Source organism: Strix uralensis, chromosome 6, assembly GCF_047716275.1.
Source record: "Strix uralensis isolate ZFMK-TIS-50842 chromosome 6, bStrUra1, whole genome shotgun sequence".
NCBI lineage: Eukaryota > Metazoa > Chordata > Aves > Strigiformes > Strigidae > Strix > Strix uralensis.
In genome coordinates, this window is record NC_133977.1 from 31,635,380 (window position 1) to 31,657,422 (window position 22,043).

General features: G+C 44.2%; 1 protein-coding gene across 2 annotated transcripts in view; it reads left to right on the forward strand.

Annotated features, from left to right (window-relative positions):
- The window catches only part of RALB (RAS like proto-oncogene B), a 52,139-nt gene extending 46,070 nt beyond the window's left edge, over positions 1 to 6,069 (forward strand). For both annotated transcript variants that reach the window (XM_074873565.1, XM_074873564.1), the window contains exon 5: positions 1,580 to 6,069. In XM_074873565.1, the coding sequence (XP_074729666.1) occupies positions 1,580 to 1,699 (120 nt within the window). In that variant the 3' untranslated portion in view covers positions 1,700 to 6,069. The remainder of the gene's footprint in view (positions 1 to 1,579) is intronic.
- The last annotated feature ends 15,974 nt before the right edge of the window (positions 6,070 to 22,043 follow it).

The following is a 22,043-nucleotide window of genomic DNA, read 5'->3' on the forward strand; positions in this document are numbered from 1 at the left end:
AGAGAGATGAATTATGATTATGGAGTGTTTGCCCAGTAGTAAGGAAAAATCAGTTTCAAACCTCCCCTTCATTCTGTGTGTAGGGGGGGTTTCTTAAAGAGAGTGCCTTTTTGCTTCACCAGTCTGGAGGAGATGATCTGAAATTACTGTTGTGTCCCCCAAGGACTCCAAAGGTGTGGCTTGGTAATCTGCATTTGATTAGAGATTACAAATTGTAAGCAGTTTTCTTCTTGGACAAAGAAGATTTGCAGCTAACTGTACTTCTAAGTTCTTCTCAACGGCTTCCTGTTCTTCTAGTCTATACTAGTTTACTAATGGAAATGCTGTTGGTGCATGTTACATAGTAAGAACTATTTCTCTTATTGGTTAAAACAGTGTATATGAAACTCTTGAACTGAGACCTTTGGGTTTTAAAGGACATGGCATAATTTAAACTTGGTAAAAAAACATTCTGACTTGCAGAATGTTACTAGAAGTTCACTGTCAGATACATAAACTGGGTGATGTAGTAAAACACGAATACCTAGGCTTGCTCTTGCCTGTGAGCTGTCTCATGTGACTAGCAAGTGCCTCACCTGTTTTATACTTAGACTGGCTTTCTGATCAGTTGGGATTAACAGCAACGTAGCTGTGTATCTGGAGTGTCCAGCACAGTGTTGTAGACTTGCTGTCATAAGTCTTCTCTAGCTAGCTTGTGTGACATACTGGTTATTCTCTACTGTTTTGTGTATATTAAAACAAGTTATTGGTCATTGTGCTGATGGTGCATTGATGCTGTAGCAGAATTAAAAAAAACAAGAGGGTTTTGAGTCAAACCATCCTATTTCTGATTAGTAGCATGGTCTTGTTTCCAAGTATCAGACTTGTGTAGTTCCCCATTTAAAAAAACAAAACAAAAACCCCAAAAAAACCCCCCCTAACTGTAGTGATACTAAGCTCTTGTTCTGTAATCATAAAAAAAAAATTCCCAATAACTCTTTACAGTAAAACAGCTGTTACATCTTAAGTGGTATGTACCTAGACATCAGGTGTACAGGGGTGGAATCAGCTAGAATTTTGGAGAAAACATTGCAGTAATGACTTTCTCTGTATCTTTTGTATAACATAATCTGAGAATTTTTTGTACCTGACACTGTCACTTGAATGTTGCAGCTTTTTAATTAGAAAACAGACAGAATACTACCAAGCAGAGTATGCTTGTAACTACATGGAAAGGACTAGACTAAATGCTTTGCATAGTTAATGAATAATTTGGCTGGAAATGTTTGCTAGGTACAGACAAATGTTATCATGAACTCTGAATGCTACTTCTGTGCAAGACTGATATTCAGTAAAAAGCTCTTAAAACAGGACTGTTGAATGATTTGATAGCCTGGTAAGATTGTGCTACTTCTTGCTACTGCTTGACATGCTGCATAATTCTGATGTTCAGTTTGTCACTGGGATCTATGTCTAGACTCACTTCTGTTGTATTAGGCAAAGTGTGATGCTACATCTTTATTTGCTGCTGAATACAGTAGTTTTTATCTGCTTTCTGGTGGCAGATCTTGTTTAATCTTTCTTTATTTCTCCCTCCTAGGTATTTTTTGATTTAATGAGAGAAATCAGAGCAAAGAAAATGTCAGAAAACAAAGACAAGAATGGCAAGAAAAGTGGCAAGAACAAGAAAAGCTTTAAAGAAAGATGTTGCTTACTGTGATGCTTGGGAACTGTAAATATCTACAGGTGGCATGGATAAGATACCACAAAGGATATAGGGCTGGATTCATGAAAGGAAGTCTGTATTGACTCCCTTATCTCTTGCTTTGCATATCTCACCTTCAAAATGTGAAAACAACTTTGAAACCATTTCTGGTATCCAACAAAAACCTATGCCTACTTAAACTGAAGTGGGCTCTGTCTTCCCAGTGTCTTTCAAAACTAGAAACAGTTTCAGTACTACAATCCTTCTGCTTGGTTATACAAAGTACTTTCGTATTAACTTCCTAGTTTACTCTAATGTTTCTCTGAACATGTTTCTCTTGAACCTCTACTGGCCTTAACAAGAACAGCTGTTCAGGTTCAAACATTTTTTTCCAGTGTTGCTGCCCTCCTTGATGTTGCAAACTGCAGAATAGCTAGATGACATCTGGTAAAGGGTTTGAGTCTCCATGTTCTGTTAGTTGTCACTGATATTTCTTACACTGAAATCTGCTGGCTTCTTCCCCATGCTCCATGTAAGAAATAGCAACTGACACTTGAGTCAACTCAAAACAAACTTTCTTCCATGTTCTGTTTAGTCAATACAGCATTCATGAATCAAGCCTATGGACTCAATTCAGACCTATTTAGTCAATGCAAAAATTGATATTTAAATACTGGCTAGATGCATTCCCTGCTGGTCTGTCTTCTCATCCTTAAATTATTGGCCTGGGGTGAGAAAATGACTGTAAGCCTTTCTTCAAAAGAAATAATACTGTCACCATCTCCTTGAAATACTGTTCTGGGTTTCTTCCATGTATTGTGGCTAGACTCAGTTACACTCACTCTACATCTATCATCCTTCCCCTCCCTGGTATTGGAATAGTGAAAATGAAAGTGTTGATTTCAATGGTTTTGTTTATATTGGAACACTTGTGATCATGTTGGAAAGTGGGAACATCTGTATCTGTCTTTTGTGCTGCTGAAGATGAAAACTTTGAGTAAGGATGGGTCACATCACACAATCATGACTTGGAACAGGTGAGGCATAGATGCTACCTCTCAATGATTAGCTGGCTTGTGGGTTGTATGGTGTCAAAAAAGCAAATGAAATTAAGCAGTTGCCACATCTGTTACTCAATTTTATATGTACTGTTTCTGATGCACAGCAACCTAGCACATGGGGATACATGTTGAGTTTTGCTGTCAGTATGCAATGGTGGTCATGTATTGATCAATAAAGACCAGCCTAGAAGTGGAAAAGTCAGTACTTAGCAGGTCCTCTTGTCAGCTGACTGAACTGAGGTTTCTGATGCAGTTTAAGAGCAGTTGCCAAAAACCACTTCTGTCACCTGCTGTGGAAAGTAACTGTCTCTTCTGTTTGTGGAGTCCCTCAATGAATTATGGCATCTCCTATTTTGAAGGAGTAGTGACTGTACCTTCTTAACTGGATGCTTAAAACAGTTACTTGACATGAGTATGCTATGAGGTTGTTCAATGCACACTGCAGCACTAAATTAACAAATAGTGTTTCTTGAGGTGAAGGAGTAGCGAATACTATTCAGTACTTAGTATTGTAATTTGAGGTTGAAAAACATTTTTTAACATGTACTAGATTGCTCTTGTGCATTCCACCTCTGAACTCTGGAGGGAAAAAAAAGTGTTAGATATCAGAACCTCTGGACTGAGGTTTCACAGGGACTTATTGCAACTCATCGTCTTCCATAACTAGTTCAACTTGTCAGGCAACTCATTGGATTGGGGAAACTGTACTAAATAAAAGGTGCTGTAATCTTCTTTCTTGTGAAGTTAAATTCCTTCTTTGTTAATGTTATATTGTATGTGCAGAAAGAATGGTTAACCAATTCTGGAAATAATTCTCTTTGAACAGTGTAATTGGTATTGCAAAGCCAACTTAATACAGTTTTGAAGCAGAGGCTGGGAGTCTGCTGGCTTGCAGAACTTGTTGCTTGAGCTGTATCACCTCTGTCTAAAGCCTAAGCACCTAATGGCACACTTGGAGCTGTAATGCTTCTAACAAAGTTTCTTGAACTTCCATGGATAAAGTCTGGTTTTGAGTGCATATTGTGCATACAGCAAGTGAGTGTCTCCTTCCAGAGGAAGGCAACTCATTTACGTTTGGTTTTAGTTGAGACCTAAAGGTTAGGTCCTTAACCTAAAAGATAAGCTTGTAATGTGAACTCAACTGTTGTTTATCTTGGTCAAGCCCCTCTGAGGTGGATTGTGAAATGTGTCTGACAAAACTGAATAAGTTTTCCTTGCTATATGAGCAATGAACTCAGCAAAGCTCACAATGAGCAGCTCAGCTGTATTGGCTCAAAAGACTTGCATGCCTTGACCTTTGATCTCTTTAGTCTTAAAATACCTGACAGTATTTGATAGGACAGATGAATTTCTACTCAGAACAGTGAGTCTCCAACCGGTGTTCTTACAGTCCACGTGCTGATCTCACTCAGGTTTTATTTTTGTAAACTGGTAACGCTCCACTACTGAGGTGGACTTCCTTGGAAGAAGGTGCTTGCTGCTTCATGGCTGATACTGCATCTCTTCAGTGTTCTGTGCTTGTCACCTTTTCCAGAAAGGCTAGGCCTGGAAACTAATTACAGCAGCTCTTCAGTATTCCTCTTCTGTACTTGTGGCAAACTTCAGTTTAACTTTCCAGTTACAGCTGTAAACATGATAAACAAGGCAGCTATCTTGGCTACTTTGTAACAGTGCGCAACAAGCATTCTGACTTGTACCAGGAAAGCAGTAAAACCGCTCCCCTGGACTGGAATCCTGTTGCCTCCACCTCATATGGTGGAAGTGCCTGAATGCATGCCCTTCTAAATAGGGGTAATATGATTTGAGGGTCACTGAATGACTTCTAGGTGTGCTTCACTGGACACCAGTGGACATCAATATCAGGTGGGTTGACTGAGTGAATAAAAAATGGCACAGAGAAATGCTTCCTTTGGACTTGAGGACTCCCTGTGTGCAGAGTAAAGGAGGCTTTGGCTTCTAATCTAAATGAGTGCTTGCGGATCAGATACATCACACAAGGAGGACTTTGGCAAGAGGGGGGTGTGTGTGTGGCCACCTGCTAGCCATGCTGTGTAGCTGAGGCAACTGAAGGCTGTACTAAAGCTAATATATTCTAGCAGCCTTTGCCTGTTAGGTAATTAAAGACCAAGACTTCTCTTTGTCAGTATAATGTGCTCTTAAATCTTTTTGGAGCATGGCTGTAGGCAAGTAACTGGATATTTGAAGCTGGAGGTCATGCAAGACTTGACTATGCACTTGCACTTAAGCATCCAAATGTTATTCTTGTGTAATGACTTAACATAAAGTCAGGGAGCTGTTTACTGCTCTATGCAATCTTCCATATGTGGCTTAGCTGTGGGTGTTCAAGTGCTGCAGTCTTCCTTCTGGTTTGAGCAAACATCAATGGGACAAGCCCCCATTATAATGGGGACTAAGTCGTCATAGGAAAAAAGCAGGTTAAACTCCAGAGTGCAAAGGCAGACTTGCCTCCTCTTTTTTTTTTTTTGAGGAGCATCTCTCCAGATGAGACTGCAGATGCAGCATAAAGTGCATCTTCCAATGACTTGTGCCATATATGTTTTATACAGACTAGTATACCTTTACTGCAATTTCTAGGTGAGTGCTTGGCTTGATGAAGAGAAGGATGTATGCATACACTTACTAGGCATTAAACCTCAGTAAGATATTAACAGCCATCGGAAGTTCCAGTAGAATCCTATCTGGCTAATATAGTGCTTAAGAGTACTCTCGGTCTAAGACACAAAGCTACAATCTGGAATGCATCAAGAGGTGGGGGGGAAATGTGTCTAAATGCTCACCAAGATCTTTTTTAAAGCTTTCCAAAGTGTTAACTCAGTACTTGGGGCTGACCGGTCTATCAATTCTTGCTCAAAAAGAGGATACTGTTTATCAATTCAACTCAGAGCTTATGTAGACAGAAGCTTTCTTTAATTGCTATAAGCATATGTTGCAATGTTCACCTCCTGTTGACTTTATAGTTGGGAGAAGGAGGGAAGAGGAACAAAGAAGCTATGATTTTCACCATAATCTCCACACTTCATGGGAATGGCAGGTGTTCCTCTTGGGAGGGGAAGGTGTTATCTCTAACACCAAGAAAGAGGTTTAGCATAGAAGTGATTGTGATTGCAAGATTTAATAAAACTGCCTCTAAACTATGTATGTTATACTATACAATGTAAATTCTTTTTTTCTTACATGGCTTCAGAGCTTTGTCTCTAACTTGCACAAACATTTTTAATGTCTATAAAACTCGTCACTTTTCATTATCATGCTAATACAACTGATTTGTATTACTATTGATAATAAAAAGAAAAACAGGCATAATATTTGTTTGTTATTGATTTTTACAGCATTCTAAAAGCATGTCTAATCCCCAGATTCTTGAACAAGGCAACTGTGAACTAACCTTTGTATCAAATCTGTAACATGATTATATTACAGACTGTGGGAAGGGAGGGGAGGAGGAGGTGACGACTGAGGACCCCATCATCAGTTTTCCAGAAATGGTCTGCATATGTTTCAGGACTGAACTGGTATGGTAGTTTGATTCATTCATAGTTAATTTTCCACAGCCTAATTGGATCAGACATATTAACTGTGTGAATGACAGAGTTGCTTCTCTCTTTAGTCAGTATTGTGGCTCAAATAAGAATAATCAACATCGTGTGGAAACATTGATCCTTAGTCCTCTGAGTGTGCCAGACCATATTCTTTGTGTTGGTTTGTGATGAACAAACTGCAGCACAGAAGATGAGATGCTTCTGAGGCAGAATGGTTCAGGACAGAGTCACTGCACTGTTACACCACTTAATTCAGAGTAGCATAGAAATGGGATTTGCAGTAAACTTTGGGTGCCGTTTCTGATGTCACTGCTGTACAAGTTAGAAGCAGAACATCCCCTAGCTGATGACTTCTGGCCAAGGTTTACAGCAATTTACAGAATCTTGTGGTGCTTGCCCTGTGTTTGAGCTTGCCATGGTGGTTTGCATAGCTTTCCTTTCCAGAGAGGCAATTTTTCAAATGTTCTGCAGCAGAGAAAGGGGGGTAGCATGAAAAGCATTGTGTAGGAGGCAGGAGAGGGTTCTGAGCACAGCTGTATTATATAGCTGTACCCCAAGCCCAGAATGGCACCTTCGTTGGATATTCTGTAGATGCTTGTGAGGAACAGGCATTCCTGAAGCTGCAGCAGGATGAAACTGGAGAATGATTGCACAGACATAGCTTGGCTTCAACCTTCATGCTTGCCTGTGTTCTGCTCCACCCAGACCAATTACCTGGTGCGGGTCAGTGTGCTGAGTGCTCGGAGGGTTCCTGGGATGGTACAGGCACCTCTTCCTGAGAACTGTTGGCTCCATCTTGTGGCTTTAAGAGTCAGAAGCTCTACCATGGAGAGGGGCTGTTCAGCATGCTCAGACGAGCATACAAGTAGCTGCTGTTAATCTGCTACCTGAATTACATGTAGAAAGCCACACTAACTAGGTTCTGTTCTCGTTGCTCTGCTGTATGATTCTCTCATGCAGTAGGAGACCTTGTTCTAAATTATAATTTTCCTTTTGCATGCAAATGCTAATGTTAATTCTTGCCTAAACATTCTAGTGTGCAGTAGAACACTCAATTTCTCATGAGGATGGTGGCTTTACGATTTCTATGGCATTAAACCAGTTTGCATTGCAAGTGTAAGTTTGTTCTGCTCACTGAGCACTGATTTGCATGCCAGAGAGAATACTTATTGTTCCATGGGACTGTGCAGTAGTTCACAAAACATTTTGTTTCTAAGGGTGACTAAAGATGCTGGGTTTTCTTTGAAATATAAAGCCTTAATTGGGGGCAGGCGGGGGGGTGGGGGGGAGAATATCCTATTTAAAAATCTTTTTTTTTTTTCCCACCGTGCCCCTCAGTCTCTCCTCCCCCCAAACTGCTTAGTGTCTGTTGTGGGAATAGGATCTGCTAGGGAAATACCAGCAAATGGCCCCTTAAGCCTTGTAACTCCAGAGGGGGTTGGAGGTAAAATGCTGAGGTGAGACTGGGACCATATGCTCTGCACTTGCCTTCCTGATAAAGTTGATTAATCTCCAGAGTTTACAGTAAGTTCCCTCTTTGTTACTTGGCTTTGAGGCAGAATCATGTTTTTGATATAATCAGTTTACAGAGTTTGTTTTTAAAGTCTAGTATTCAGGGTATCGGAGGCCTTATGCATGTTGGCTTCACAGGCCAAATACCAGAATTCAAGGACAAACTTGTGCATACATGTAGCATTGAGAGACAAGGAAAGCTACTCCCTACTGTTTAATAGTGCTCTGTTTTTGTTTTAAAAGGAAAACACATACAACAAACTGAACTTGCTGTTTGGATGAGTGTTTCTCAACCTGTGGTCTGTAAGAGTGCTCTGTTACATGATTACCCTCCCCACAAAATGATGGCATTACACTTCTATAAGTGTAAACAAGGAAAACAACTGTGGACTGGGGGAAGGAGTAATTATCTAAAAAAAATACCCAAATTCTTTCTTGCCTCCAAATGAAAAACATCATGGCAACATTGCCCAAGATAGCCTGTGGTTTTGCTCCTAAAAGTTTGTCTGGCTCTTCAGTTTTAGAAAGGCTGATGAGAACCTGAGAGAGACGGTCCTGGTCAGACACAGACCTCCCTGACAGAGGTGTCCTTGCCCAGAATGACAGGATTCCGAAATCAGGAGTTAAAACTTTGTTTCCTGCTTAGAAGGTGGAGCTATGAATACCAAAACCTACTAGGTTGCTGAACAAATGCCTGCAGGGTGGACTAGGTGTTTCGTTTTAAAGATGGCTATTTTTCTAGTTATTGCCCTGGTCATGGGTGTGGAAGAACTCCTTTCACTCTGGGGTCTCCATTTTCATTTCTTTATAGGCCTGCTTGGTTCTTTGATGTTCGTCTTTACCCCTAGGGTTTCAAATATTTTTAGTTCTACTTGGGTTCAGCCAGCTTAACCAAACATGAGCCCCTCTTTCCTTTCACTCCTGGTGACTATACTCCAATTAGGTGCTGAGTAGTGCCACTGGATGACAGGTACTCTTGTCCCCAGCCATGGTGGGCTGCCCCGTTCCAGCTGTGAAGACTGCAGGACAATGGAGAGTGAATAAGACTGTAGGAAGAACAACTGCCCATAGAAGGATTATGAGCACTAGGAGAGCTGGACACTTCAGACTTTGCTAATGGAAGCTGCTTCCTACCTGAGGAACAACAGCGGAGTATGTGATTCACCTATTCCTGCAGCCAGCTTAGAGCTTTCTTATGTGGTACCTTGAGTAAATCCATTTGAGCGATGACGGTAGTGCAACAAACAGTTGTGGAGCAGAGGGTAACACTGTGCCTGTTTGAGTTGTTTTGATTTGCCTTTTTTTTTTTCCCCCCTTCCCCTCCCTGAACAGTATGGAGGGAGGAGGGCAGGCAGAGCCGCTCCTGCGTGGGAATAAAGGCCACATTGCAGCTTTGCCTCAGGAGCTTGAAAACCATAAGTCAGGCCTCCAAAACTACATTTGGTTTAGAAATAATGAGATGCTTTAGAAAATGAACTTGGAGTTCTCTTTCACAGTCTTTTTGTTTCCAAGCCTTTTGAGTACACTTGCTTTATGTTTGCAAGCTTTCTTTCTTCAACAATGATGGTAGAAGTATTTTTTTCAATGAAAACAAAGATGTTCTTATGCTTGCTGATTCCAGCACCTGGGGCATAAATTTTAAAATATTGTGGCATTTGGAGGGGAGTGGAGGCAGGACACACAAAACACTCAACTTTAAGCCCTGTTTCTGCTGGGTCACCATCCTCCGCAGTAGGAATCTGAAGGATTGCAAAAACTGAAGCATAAGGACCCCCTGTTGGTGGTCCCAGTGTCTGTCTTGGCAGCTTGCCAGAAGCCCAAGGGATGCACTTAATTTTCTTTATTCATTAGCATATTTTTAATCAAATCCATCAAACCACAATGTTTCCACATGTCTCTCCCATGGCAGATGAACAAAAATAGGTCAGTGCTCAAATGCACCTTTAACACACTGCAGTTCTGCAGTTCACTGCTATATTGGAGTTGGAGGACAGCAAAGGACCTGTCCTCTGCACCTGGTGAAAACTTGTGATGAAGTCTTCACTTCTACCCTGAAAGAGGAAAGCATGTGGAGTTTGCCCATGATACAGACTTCTTTCCATCCGCTACCTGGTCAGAGGGCAGGAAGTACTGCATCTGAATCCTCTCCAACTTAGCTTCAGGTTTACAGCATTTGTTTAATGTTAAATTTTTGTGACTAATTAGGCAGGTGCAATGTCCAGGGCTGAATTCCCTGGCCCTAATGAAGTTTCAATACTGCTTACGCCTTGTTTAATAATAGGCTTTTTACATTTTTGTCACCTGTAACCTACCTTCATATACCTCATGCTGCCAACCCATCTCTAGCCAGGCAAGGAAAATGTTGCAGTGTTGAGATCATGTTCACACTTGCAGCTGAGACGTGTCTTGCCTTGTTTCTTATCTCTGAATTGTTCATAACAAGAGCTAAGTAAAAATTACTCTTCATGTTTTTTACATGAGCTTTCAAAGTTGGTTCTGGGTGGGGTGAATATTGCATCAACACCATGTTAAAACTTATCTTTTGTTCTTCTTTTTTGGAAAGAAATGAGGATATAGGTTCCAGGAGAACAGTCTTCCCCGTGACACAAAAATTGGGTAAAGTCTAAGGTATTAAATAGGTTTGGAGTATTTGAAATGCAAGTCTATGATAAAGGGATGCATGCTTTACTTCCTGTTCTCTTTCTTCCTAAAGAAAACCCAGGGCTTTGAGCTAAACAAATCTATGAAGACCTATCCTGAACGTTGAAATTGGAATGGGCTTGCAGTCTGTTCCTAGCTGTGGAAAAGCTAAGGAAGCAAAAGGTGAAAAGCTCTGCAGCATCCAGGCCTGTTTCCAAGCAGCCCCACCTCTCCTGGTAACCCTTTCCTGCTGACAACGCTGTCACCCCAGACAGGCTGCAGCAAGTGATGCACTCACAAAGCAACCCCTGCTTCTCTCTGCTGCTGGCAGATTCTCCCTTTTGGTCGTCATGGGCTCTTTTGCTGTTCCTCTTGTTTTGGGAGCTAACCCAGGGGGTGAGGATAGGAAAGGTGTCTTACCAAGATTGTTAATTTTGGCTTCCCAGTTAAAGGTGCTAGGCATTTCCTGCTAAGAAGGCCTTTTGCATGTATTTTTGTGTCAGAAGCTCAAAACTGGAATATAACCTCTAAAACCTGGAAGTCTGTAGTGAGAAGATGAAGCTGTCTCTGCTGTGCACCAGGTGGTCTCTGCTAAATAACAAAACATCCCAGCCATGGGGATGGGGACCTGTTTACTCCTTCCTTGTTGCATGCTTGTAATAGTTCACAGCAACAGTCATGTTATGGGCAAGTACTCTGCTTCTATCCGTTTACTCTTCTATTGATTCAGCTTTTCCACTTCTGTTGTAAGAACAGTCTCCATTGACTGCTATCAATCACTTGTTTACTTTGAAGTCTTAATACATACAGTTTTTACCTTGTCTAAATCCACCCTTACTTACACCTGTATTCTTCTATTGCTTTTTAACAGCTACTGTTAAACAAATTCAGTCCTGTTACATAGACAGAAGATAAGTTACAGCAGGACCAATTTTGCTACAGGCTCAATCCTACAGGTTTGTTTGCACCTTGTCAATTAAAGCTGCCTCTTAAAGTTGCCAAGTGACTCTTACCCCTCTCTAACTTGTGATCTCTCTGCTCCCCTGTAATGCCCACTCTTTGGGCAGACCTGGATCTGTACAGTGTTTATCACACAGTGGTTTGGGCTCTGGAGGAGCTCCATCTGCTATTGCTTTGTGGACTGCGAGCATGGCAACATCAGCGATATTTCGGTTTGGGGGAAGCAGATTTACAAAAGGTCTTGGGCATCACCATGGAGTGTTGCAATGCCTGTTCTTGGCAGCCACCACAAACTCCAGATCTTTGCCTTTCATACCAAAATTTCCTGCACCATGCACCATCTCAAAATGGCAGCCACCAAACCCAAGAGGCTGTTCCACTGCCTGAGCAAGTGATGGGGAACCCAGCCTCTTAAATCTACCTTGCCTGCGGGCTGAGGATCTCTTGGGCTTCATAATTCAGGCTCTTTCTTGGCTTTCTTCCAGAAACAGAGCGTGGGTCCGTTCTTGCAAGGGAAGGGCAGGGTGGTTGGCAGCGCGGCAGTGTTTTGTATACACTACGCTTGGCGCTCAAAAGGCTAGTGCCGAACACGGGGGATTTCGCATGGCTCAATTCCCTTCCGCCCCAGGGAGTGTGTATGTCTCCTCTCCCAGCAGAGTGCACTTACCAGGGTATGCTCTGTGCCAGGGAGGGGACTACCTCTGTCCTTTTAAAGCTGGTCTCATGCGAATTGTGTAGTTCCAGATGTTTTGGCTAGCAGGGTGGGAAGCAGGGAGGTCTGGCCTTGTGGCTCTCTGAACTGTCTACTTAGAGAGCGGTAGGATCATGTTCCATTCAGTCATGCGCTGACTCAACTGGAGGCTTGGAAAGTGCTCCTGTCCCAGCATCACCCCATAGCCCCCTCCTCCTGAGAAGATCTGACCTTCTTCTCATGCTCCCCAGGACTCCTGTCAGTCAGGGAAGTGGACTGAGCCCAGCTCTTCTTTTGTGAACCATTGGACTACTGACTAAATTAAGGTATGAATAAAAATAGCCTACATCCATACCCTCCACCCACCTTGAGCCCTTTTAGAAAAAGGGAAGAAAAAAAATTATATTTATTGCCGCATCTTTGGACACCTGATCTGGAAGGTGGGCAGACTGAAAACACCTGCTGCACCGAGTCCTTAGGGAAGCAATGTTCATCAGAAATGTTCATCTAGGCATTGTAAAGGACTGAAGTCTGAGGTGGATACTGCAGGCTTTACAAGGCTCAGAGGTCTTTGGCTTGCCCCTAAAGCCAGTGACAGGCATCTTGAATATATCATCGTGGAAGTCACTACCACATCAGATGCCTGAGGTTTCTCCGCATGATGTAAGTAATGTTAACATATAAAGTCAATGGGAGAAGGAATTTAGCATCAGTTAAAACCACAGATTTTACAAATTTGAACTTGCACTAGCAGAAGTTGAGTAAGGCAAAGCAGCGTCTTCAGTCTCCTCGAGTTTTTTCCTGACCTGAGTGCACAACATGGTTTGTACTGGGAGTGACAGGGAGTGGACATAGAACAAACACTTCCCTAAAGTGTAAACTGTGTGACAGCCTCATTTCTCATGAGATTTGTCCAAGTAGTTCATCATGCTGTGGTCAATTTACTTTGTTGCCATCCAGGAAATATAGGTAAACAGCATGCAATCATACTGGTGATATTAAACATAATATACCTTTCCATTGTGACTGTACACTGCTGGCATCTGTAGTGTCCATTTTGTGGTGGGGGAAATGCTCTGACCAAAGGAACACCTAAGAAAATGAAGCAAGAGCCCTTAGAAATGCAGTGTGAGCCATCACACCAAATGCTTGCTTTTTATGTCATGATGAGGAGACTATTTTCCCTCCCCTAATATAGGGGTACAGTGATGCCTAAATTGAGTATCTTAAATTTCCCCTAACCCTGACATCTGGAAAGAGCTGTGAAATAGAAATACCATCTATTGCTAATTCTTTATACAGCCCTAGCACCTCTCACCCTGAAGGACCAGACCCCCTGAACTCTAGACCATGACTACCTTCCCATTCCCCCCAAAAGGCCACAGTAAATGAGGTCTTAGAGAAGTCCAGCTGCATGATAGCAGCTGCTGCCTTATGCTCCCCTAAAGGGAAAGCGGGGCCTGTTTTGGGGTGTGATGCGACCAACTGGCTGCAAGCCTTGCATTTTCTCTGTCTCAGTGCCCTTTGCTGCTCTTGGAGAGGTGGCCCTGCAGAAGAGGGTCCCAAAGGATGTGCAGCAGCCAGATACATCCTCGGCTAGAGGGAAAATTCATGCACGATTCAGAGCAAGTGCCACTTTACAATAACCTCTAGTAAAGAGGACCTGTGCAGAATAAAACAACTAATTGGGTCTGTGTTGGGATGCTTTAGTACCCATGCTGAAATTTGGCCAAGGCAATGAAGCTCACACCTTTCACTGTTACACACAAATAAACCAATATTTCCAAGGGATTTTTCACAAACAGCATTGGTGAGGATTTATCATGCATAACGTCCAAACCTGAATGCACCTGGCTCCAGTATGGGATCATTGGTGATTGTTTTTTTGTATTGTTTTTTTAATATTCCATTTTCAGCTGGAAATTACTGATGTGACCAAAGTCCGATTTCCTTCAGCAGTTTCTCCCTTCCTCCCCCCACCTTTTCTCACTCCCTGAGGTCTGACCATCTGGAAATCCTCCTCCACCTCTTCATCATGTGTGAATTTCCACCTAGGGCTGAAAGTGTCACTGTACTAAAGTGTGATGCATTAACACATTGAGGCAGAAAGCAGAGGGGAGTTGGGGATTATAACACTTCATGACCCACTCCACAGTCGCTCTATGATTTAATCATCTCTATCAGCTTGTATCCTTTTCTTTGTATCCCTGTATTTTCCTGTATCCTTTATTAAAATATGCCCATAATTAAAAAAAAAACCTACACAAACAAGTAAAGTGCAGTACCTTGTCTTGAGACTAGGACCAACTGAAAGTGGCAAATGGCTCAAGGAGAACACGCCTTACTTAAGCAAGCTGGGGGACCTAGATTGCTCTTTCACAATGAAGCTCACTAATTATCCGCATCTCCTACTGCATATTGCAAACTTGGGGTTCTTTCCTGCCAACCCTCATGCACATGATCTGAGCAATTGTATTTTTTATACATATATATACATAAAGTATAAGCAGTAATAATGATATCTTGTGCAGAAATGAAACCAAGTCCTGCAAACTATGTGCCATGCTGGTCTATGCTTTCGGCAGAGCGGAATGGAAAATTCACTAGTTTGGAAGTCAGTTAGCTGCCTAGCTTTCTTCTAACTAAATACTGAGGCTTATTATGCTTTAAATAAATATTTTTTTTTGTGGCTTGGTTGCTGTAATCATCTTGGATGTAATAATGTAACTAGCCTCAGGGCTATATTTATTAAGATTTTAATTTAAAATCTTTCTGTCCTTCAGCAGTTAAACAGAGGAAAACCCCATCTGGAGTAGCCAAAAAAAAAAGGTTCATCCTTTTCTTTTTCATGCATTCCCCTCCCCTAGGCCCTCTCTCTCATCTTTTAAGCAAAAAAAACCTAGAACAACTCACTTTCCTGTTGTAGCTCTGCACCCTTCTAACACTTCAGTACCTGTGTAGGTTTGGTAGACCCAATGTCTGCTTAATATGATACATGTGCTCCTGTTCTTGCTGTCTCTGGAGTTGTGGTTTAATTTCTTACCCTTGTATAATAGTATCAGTGTATTTCACAGTAATATTTACACATAATATGATTTATTCTTAATAATGCTCTTGGTAAGGATCTAAACCACAGCAATAAATGTCGGGGGGGCGAGACTATTACTCAGAAATGGCAAAGGGCTCTGAAGAAGTTTTAGGGTTATTCTTTATTAATAAGCTGTCTCAATTATGAGATTGTGGCAGGGAAATAACAGAACAAGAAGACCTGCTTGTAGCCTGGGGAGTGAAGAACTCCCACAATCTTAAAACCCCTTTGAGGGGACATCTCAGTTAAGGGGACACCCTGAGCTGTCACTGTATGTGCTTTTTCAGGTGTTTTGGAAGAAATGGCAGATGTTAGTGCCCAAGTCGTATAGAGTTTGCAATCTGTTGTGTTTTAATTCCATGGCGTATTTGTTTATTCCCTCATGAGGAGACAGGCAGCGCTGACTTATAAATGATAAATACTGAGTAGGGCAGAAGGTGATTTAGAAATTTTTGTTTAACCCTCTCACATGATTTAGTAGTACTGAAACAGCAACGGGTGGTAGCAGAGGACTTGCTTGTAACTAACGTCAATGTAGTAAACGTGGAGGGTGAGACAGCCTGAACATACTTGCTAGGGGCCTGAAATGGCTAAATAGCACTGGGCAAATGACTGTAAATCATGCAGGCCAGCTCTCGGCTGGGATAAATTGATAGAGCTCCACTAACTGTGACAGTGCAACCGCTCTGCCCCAGTGGAAAAGATCTTCCTTGCTTGAGCGGGGGAACTTTGGTGCTTTTACAAGATCCCCTTGCTCGTGGCCCTAGTAGTGAGTGCATCAGTCAACCATATCACAATCGTCCTTAAAAACCCACTCTGACGTTCTTGTGCAAACAGCCAAACTGCACAACAGTTTTGGTTTGATATAGCAAAAGGCTCATGGAAACAAAACTGGGCAATTTAGGTATGAACAGATCAAAAATTACTTTTGACATACAGCACCAAGTCCATGCTGTTAGTATCAAGCTCCATAAAGAGGATGAATTCCTGTATGCTGCTTTTCTCCACTTGATTTAAAAGCAACTTACAGAGGGTTGAATGCTGTCATCCACAATTTACAGCTAGTGAAAATGGGCTAAAGAGGAAGAAATTCAGGCCTAAGCACAGGTCTTCTGGCTGCAGCCTGTCCCACAGGCAGCAGGTGTAGAACCTTCCTCTACATTGTGCTGCTTGCTTGTAGAAAAAAGAAGGTAGCTTATGTTCAAGTACTTGTCAAGTGCTATCAATTGTTCATCATGAGATGACTTGAGCTTCTGTACCCCATTTTTCCCATGGCATTGCAAAGGTACCAGCCATTTTTTGCTCTGAGTTCCATTTAAATTGGAGGGAACACTTTCCATCTTGTCACCACTCCCTGATAATCACTATTTTCTCAGGACAGCTGATTTTAATATTGCTCTATTCTGCTGTTCATTTTCCCGATCTATTAGCTATATCAATTACAGCTGGATGTATAGAAGAAATGTACCAGTCGATCTCTAAATGCACTGCCTCAGTAAGTAGCGTTCAAATTACGAGGTCAAGTTTTACCTATTTTGTTTACCACTTAAATGCAGATTTTATTTTTACTCACTTTGCTACTTTGCAAGGCTTTTGGTGTGAACTTAAACAAACATGAAAATCATGTTCTTACGTATGTTAAAAGTGCTTATATGTTAAAAGTGCTCACCACAAAGCAGACACTTCTTTGTTGGGCAACCAGCACAGCTTTTTCATGTTGTATGTGTGTCCTCACCCGCCCCAACTTATTTAGGTCAATACAAGCAACTTCAGAGGAAGTCACTGCCTGGTTATAAGGCTACAGCTTTGGACTACAGCGGACAGACTGTGAGGAAAACAGGAGCGCTTCTGGGCCATCAACAAGCAGCAGATAGCTTTTGAATATCACAGGGGGTATCCACCCTATGGCGTTCAGTCCCTTTGCTTAGGAAATTGAAGCAGATCCCTGAACTCAGTCCCTTTGCCAAAGGGCATGCTACTTTGTGCAGAGACCTGCCCGAGGTACCTGACTGCAACCGCTTCGCTTCACGGCGCATGAGACCCAGCTGCACTTAGTTCCCCACAGCAAACGTGGGAGCTTGGATGCAAACCTGCCGGGAGTGCGAAGGGGTCGTTGAAGAGGACCGATCGCCCAACATGTTGCCTGTGAGGCACTGCAAGGTAGCTGAGCTGAGGGGAGCGGGACTACAGCTGTGTTAAAGCAGGTGCAGTGGGAGTGGGAGGCTGAGGCTGTGAGTGTGCCCCTGCAACCCTCTACTGCCGCCTCCCCCATGCGCCCATCCTGCCTGACACTTGTGCGAGGAGCTGGCATTCAATAGGTGCTCCTCAAAACCTGTTGAGGGCTCGGTTTTATTTCTCTGTGACTCATTTTCCAGATTCTTGTTGTACCTGCTTTAGGTGAGGAGTTCCCAGTTTGGTCAGGTCCCTTGTTTCTGTCTGCTATACTCCCTTTTTCCAAGTGATATTCAAAGTAGGACCCTTTTTTTAGAGAGAGCAAATCTCTGTTAGCAGAGTTTTCAGTTAAAGAAGCACAGGCAGAAGCAAAGGAGCCAGATTAACCCTTTAGTGGGTTTTTTCCTCTACCTTTGCCAGTTCAGAAATTGTCCAGGTCATTCAGAACAGCATTTATCTACTTGATTTTCAGCAGGACTTTCCCTTCTACAGATTTATGGTGCTTTTGAAACATCCGCTGGTTTTGCTGCAATTGTTTAAAAAGTAATTGTGCACAGTGAGGGAATCAGTCTGATTATGGATACATAATTTAATCTGGAGCAAAAGAATGGCATGAATACAAATTCCAGATAGAGCAAGCACTCCCAGCCTGCCCCTGTAACTGTGCGCCTCAGTTTCTCTATACTTCCAGCAAGACGACAATAGCCACCTTGTAAAAAGTTTTCAGAGATGAGGCAGAAGTATATACTTCAAGGTCTAGCCTTGAAACTTCTGTGGGATAGCAATGCTCTTCTGAAGTGACATTTAAAACAGATTGCGTTTCACTACGTGCAAAAATCCCCTGTATAGATGCAGCTATATGAGCAAAAAAAGTGCTTTTGCCAGTATAGCCTATTTTATTTAGGAAATGCTTGCAGAAAAAGATACTTGTGCTAGTAAAACTTGTATTTGCTGGTTGTCAAAGAAGCAGCATTTCTAGTGCAAACTGGGCCTCTTATAAATGAAGCTTTATTCAGTTCAGCCATCAGTACAGTAAAGAAAATCTTTCCTCAGAGGGATTAGTAAGGTTACCTAATGGATATTATTAATGGTTTAAGAGCATAAAAGGTGCTTTAGCAGTATGTGAGGGGCTAGATCCTTTGCTAGTGTAAATTGTTTATGGTCCCACTGAAGGCATCATGGAAACGCAGAGCAGTGAGGGAGCTGCCTTGTGCCATCGCTGTCTGCTCAGTTTTTAGAGCTTCCCACCGACTCAGGAAGGTGCAGAGCTGTACTGACTGGCCTCTCCAAAAGCGTGACCTCTGCATTTGAGAAAAATGTACATAAGCAAATATCTAGGTTATAGAGGAAGAGTTGTAGTGGTTTGATGCCTCAGAAACATGCTGATTTACACTGGCTGAAGATCTCTGTTTATAATGATTTCATGCTACTAGTAACTTTCATAAGCATCACATTCCAGTCATGAGACTTGCTGTTTCTACAGAAAATACCCTCTGATACTGTACTTTCTCACAGCGGGGCTCCCTGGCTAACCGTGTGCTTACCCATTAAACACAAATCCCAGCCATTTCCTTCCCACTTTTCCTCTGCATTTAATGTATGGAAAAGCATGACCCTGAATCAGATGAATAGCAGCCGGTTTGAGAAGGTGTGTGTGAAAATGTGTCCTCACACAGATGAGCTCAGAACAAATAGAATAGAGGGGAGGAGGGGAGGAGAGGGGAGCAGGGGGAGTGTGAAGCTACCCTTTCCCTGATAGTTCAGCCACTATGTGTAAGCAACAAGTTTATGCCCAGGGGAAAGAACTGAAAGCTGAGGAGGTCTTAAAATTAACAAAGCTTTATGGCTCAATCAATAGGCCCTGCTCCCTGAGCAAGATTAGAAATCAAATGGCACATTTCTTTCCGTTAACCCTGTTTGCTCTCCCTGTAGGCCCTTCTGCCTGAAAGCATCTAAGGTTTGATTAAGTTCTTCTCTAGGAAGAAGCCAGAGAAAGTCCATTGTGTGAGAGCTGCCTCCAGAATGTTGTGTTGGACACACTTTAAATAACAATAGAGGTTATTAGTGTATTAGTTTGTTAGTAATTGCTAGAGAAGATAAGTCTTCCCAATATTTGAATATGCAAATGGATTTGGTTAACTGAAAAAGAGAAGGGGGGGCGGGGAAGCTAAAACATGCCACCACAGTGAGTAACAGGGATGTTTAAGAATCATCATCGTATGTAAAAAAGAAAACCTTCTACTAGAAATACCTTCCCAGATTTGTTATCCTCAGTGAAGACATGGTATTGTCCCTCTTTGGCATTTCATCCTCACTGGTACAATGAAATAGTTGTTTTCAAAGGGAGAGGGACTGTGTTTGCACCTATTTCTTGTTTGACAGTGAACTCCATGAACCAGTCATCACTGCTCTGCCTGTTGTTTTCTTGTTAGCTCTTTGCTGTCAAATTAATTACTGTGAAGTACTAAGCTTGTTGTATTCACGTGCTCTCATTAGCTCACAGGATGTCAGAGTGATTGGATTTTTAGCATTATTTCTTTTTTTACATTCCAGGCTTTCCATTCAAAACCTGTTACTGGCAGGGAGGAAATACTGTACCTAATTCTGATCTCCCATCAGGGTAGCTCCAGTGATACTGAGGATTTGATTTACAATGCTGTATATGCAACTACACCGTGTTTATATTAAAACCAACATGAAGAATCAGATTGGGATTGCAATGTGATTTCGAAGCACAGCATTAAGTGTCTTTCCTTTTGCAGTACAGAACAAGAAGGAAAATGTTTATGATGAGAATAGCATTTGTCCCTTCTATTCTTAAATCACAGCAATGAGCTGATCGTCCACTTCACCCTCTTTATGCTCCTGCATTGCTCGTATTAGTGACAACTAACAGAGCTCACGTGTGTGAAGTCCAGGAATATATGAGAAGTTTTATTCTTCTTCTAAAAACTGGTATGAGCTGAAGGGGTTTCTTTGCTGTCATGCTTGAAATTTTGTATCCCCTGCATCCGCCCCTCGAAAACCACCCTTTGGCTCAATGAAAAAGATGAAGGTCTTCAGATTTACTTTCATTCTCGAAGTCAGATTTTTCTTTGTTAAAAAAAGGAAAATGTATTTCGAAGAGCCGGTAGCCCTGCTGCCTGGGCCCGCTCCCGGGCTACAGGAGGCTCAGCCGAAGGCGCTCCTTTGCCGGTTCCCAGCACAGCCTCCAGCGCGCACCCCCCGCTCCCCGGCCCCGGCCCCCCGCCTCTGCAGGGCCAGGCCCTGACCCGACCGGCGGAAACCTCCGCCGCCGCCTGCGACCGCCCGTTCCCCCGGCCCGGGGCGGCCCCAGCCCGACCCCCGCCCGTTACCGCAGCGCGGGGGCCCCAGCGGCTCCCGCTCCCGACGGGCCGCGCTGCCACCGCCCCGGCCCCGGCCCCGGCCGCGGGCTGCCCCGCTCCCCCGGTGACCCCGCCCGGCCCCGCCGCCCGCTTCCCCGCGCGGCCCAGAGGGGGCGCCCTCTGCCCAGGCTTCCCCCGGCGGCGGCGGCGCGCAGGGCCGCGGGGCAGCGCGCAGCGGCCGCGGCTGCCGGGCTCAGCCTCGGCGCACGGCGCCGCCCGGGGCCGGGCCACCGCGCAGGTGAGCCGCGCCGCTGCCTCAGCGGGGGTGCCCGGCCCCGAGCGCGCCGGGGGAGGTGGGGGGCCGTGGGGCGGCGTGCCGCGGAACAACGCGGAGCCGGCGGGCGCGGCGTAGCTCGCTGTAACGCCCCGGTGCCGTGCCCGCGGAGGCACGGCTGTCGCCCCCCGCCCCGTCCCTAGCCGCTCGCCCCCAGGCTCGGCTGTTGGGGGGGAGCCGGTGGGGGCCTCTGCTGACCCCTGCGGGGGAGGGGGGGGGGCGGAATTAGAGCCCCCCCCCCCCCCCCTTCGCCTTGGAGACCCCCCCAAAGCCCGGGGCTGCCCCGCGGAGGAGAACCCGTTCGCAGAGCATGGGCAGGGCCGGCACTCCGGCTGCGGGAGCGCGGCGTTCCCGTTATCTCCCCTCCCGGCTCCCCTCGGCCGCCGCCCCGACCCCCCCGCGCTGCCTCCGCCAGGCTCCGCGCCCGCGTCCCTCCTGCCCCACGGAAAACACACACAATCCCCGGCACCCGCCCCGATTACCCGGCCCATTCAAACAAACAAACAAACAAACAAACAAAAACCTGCCCCGTCGCAAAGCCAACCCGACGGTAAACTTTCTAATGACTTCTTCTTTCAAGTGCTTAAAAGGCAAGGAACACCGGGGGGGGGGGGGGCATCCATCTCCCGGGAGGGGGGGCCGGGGCTGCTGCCGCTCGGTGTCCGTCCGTCCTGCCGGGGGACGGGACGGGACGGGGCCGCGGGTCGGTGTGCGGTGGGTGTGTTTGGAGGAACCGGGAGGGAGGGAGGGAGGGGACGGGGGGAGTTAAAGAAACAGCATAGTTAATATTTCCACATCAGGAAGTTACTGTAATAGCCCAGGGGGCAAAAGACTTAACTTAATCTCCTAAATAGTGAGGAACCCATGGCGTCTCTGTTATAGGTTGGAGTTCCCACGTGGTTTTAACTCCTGTATAAAAGTTTCAGTAGAAAGTGCCACAATGTCGTGATTTTGCAGGGGGGGAAAATTAGCAGGAGGAGATCAGAGGAAGATAAGCGAGGAGCGAGCCGCTTCC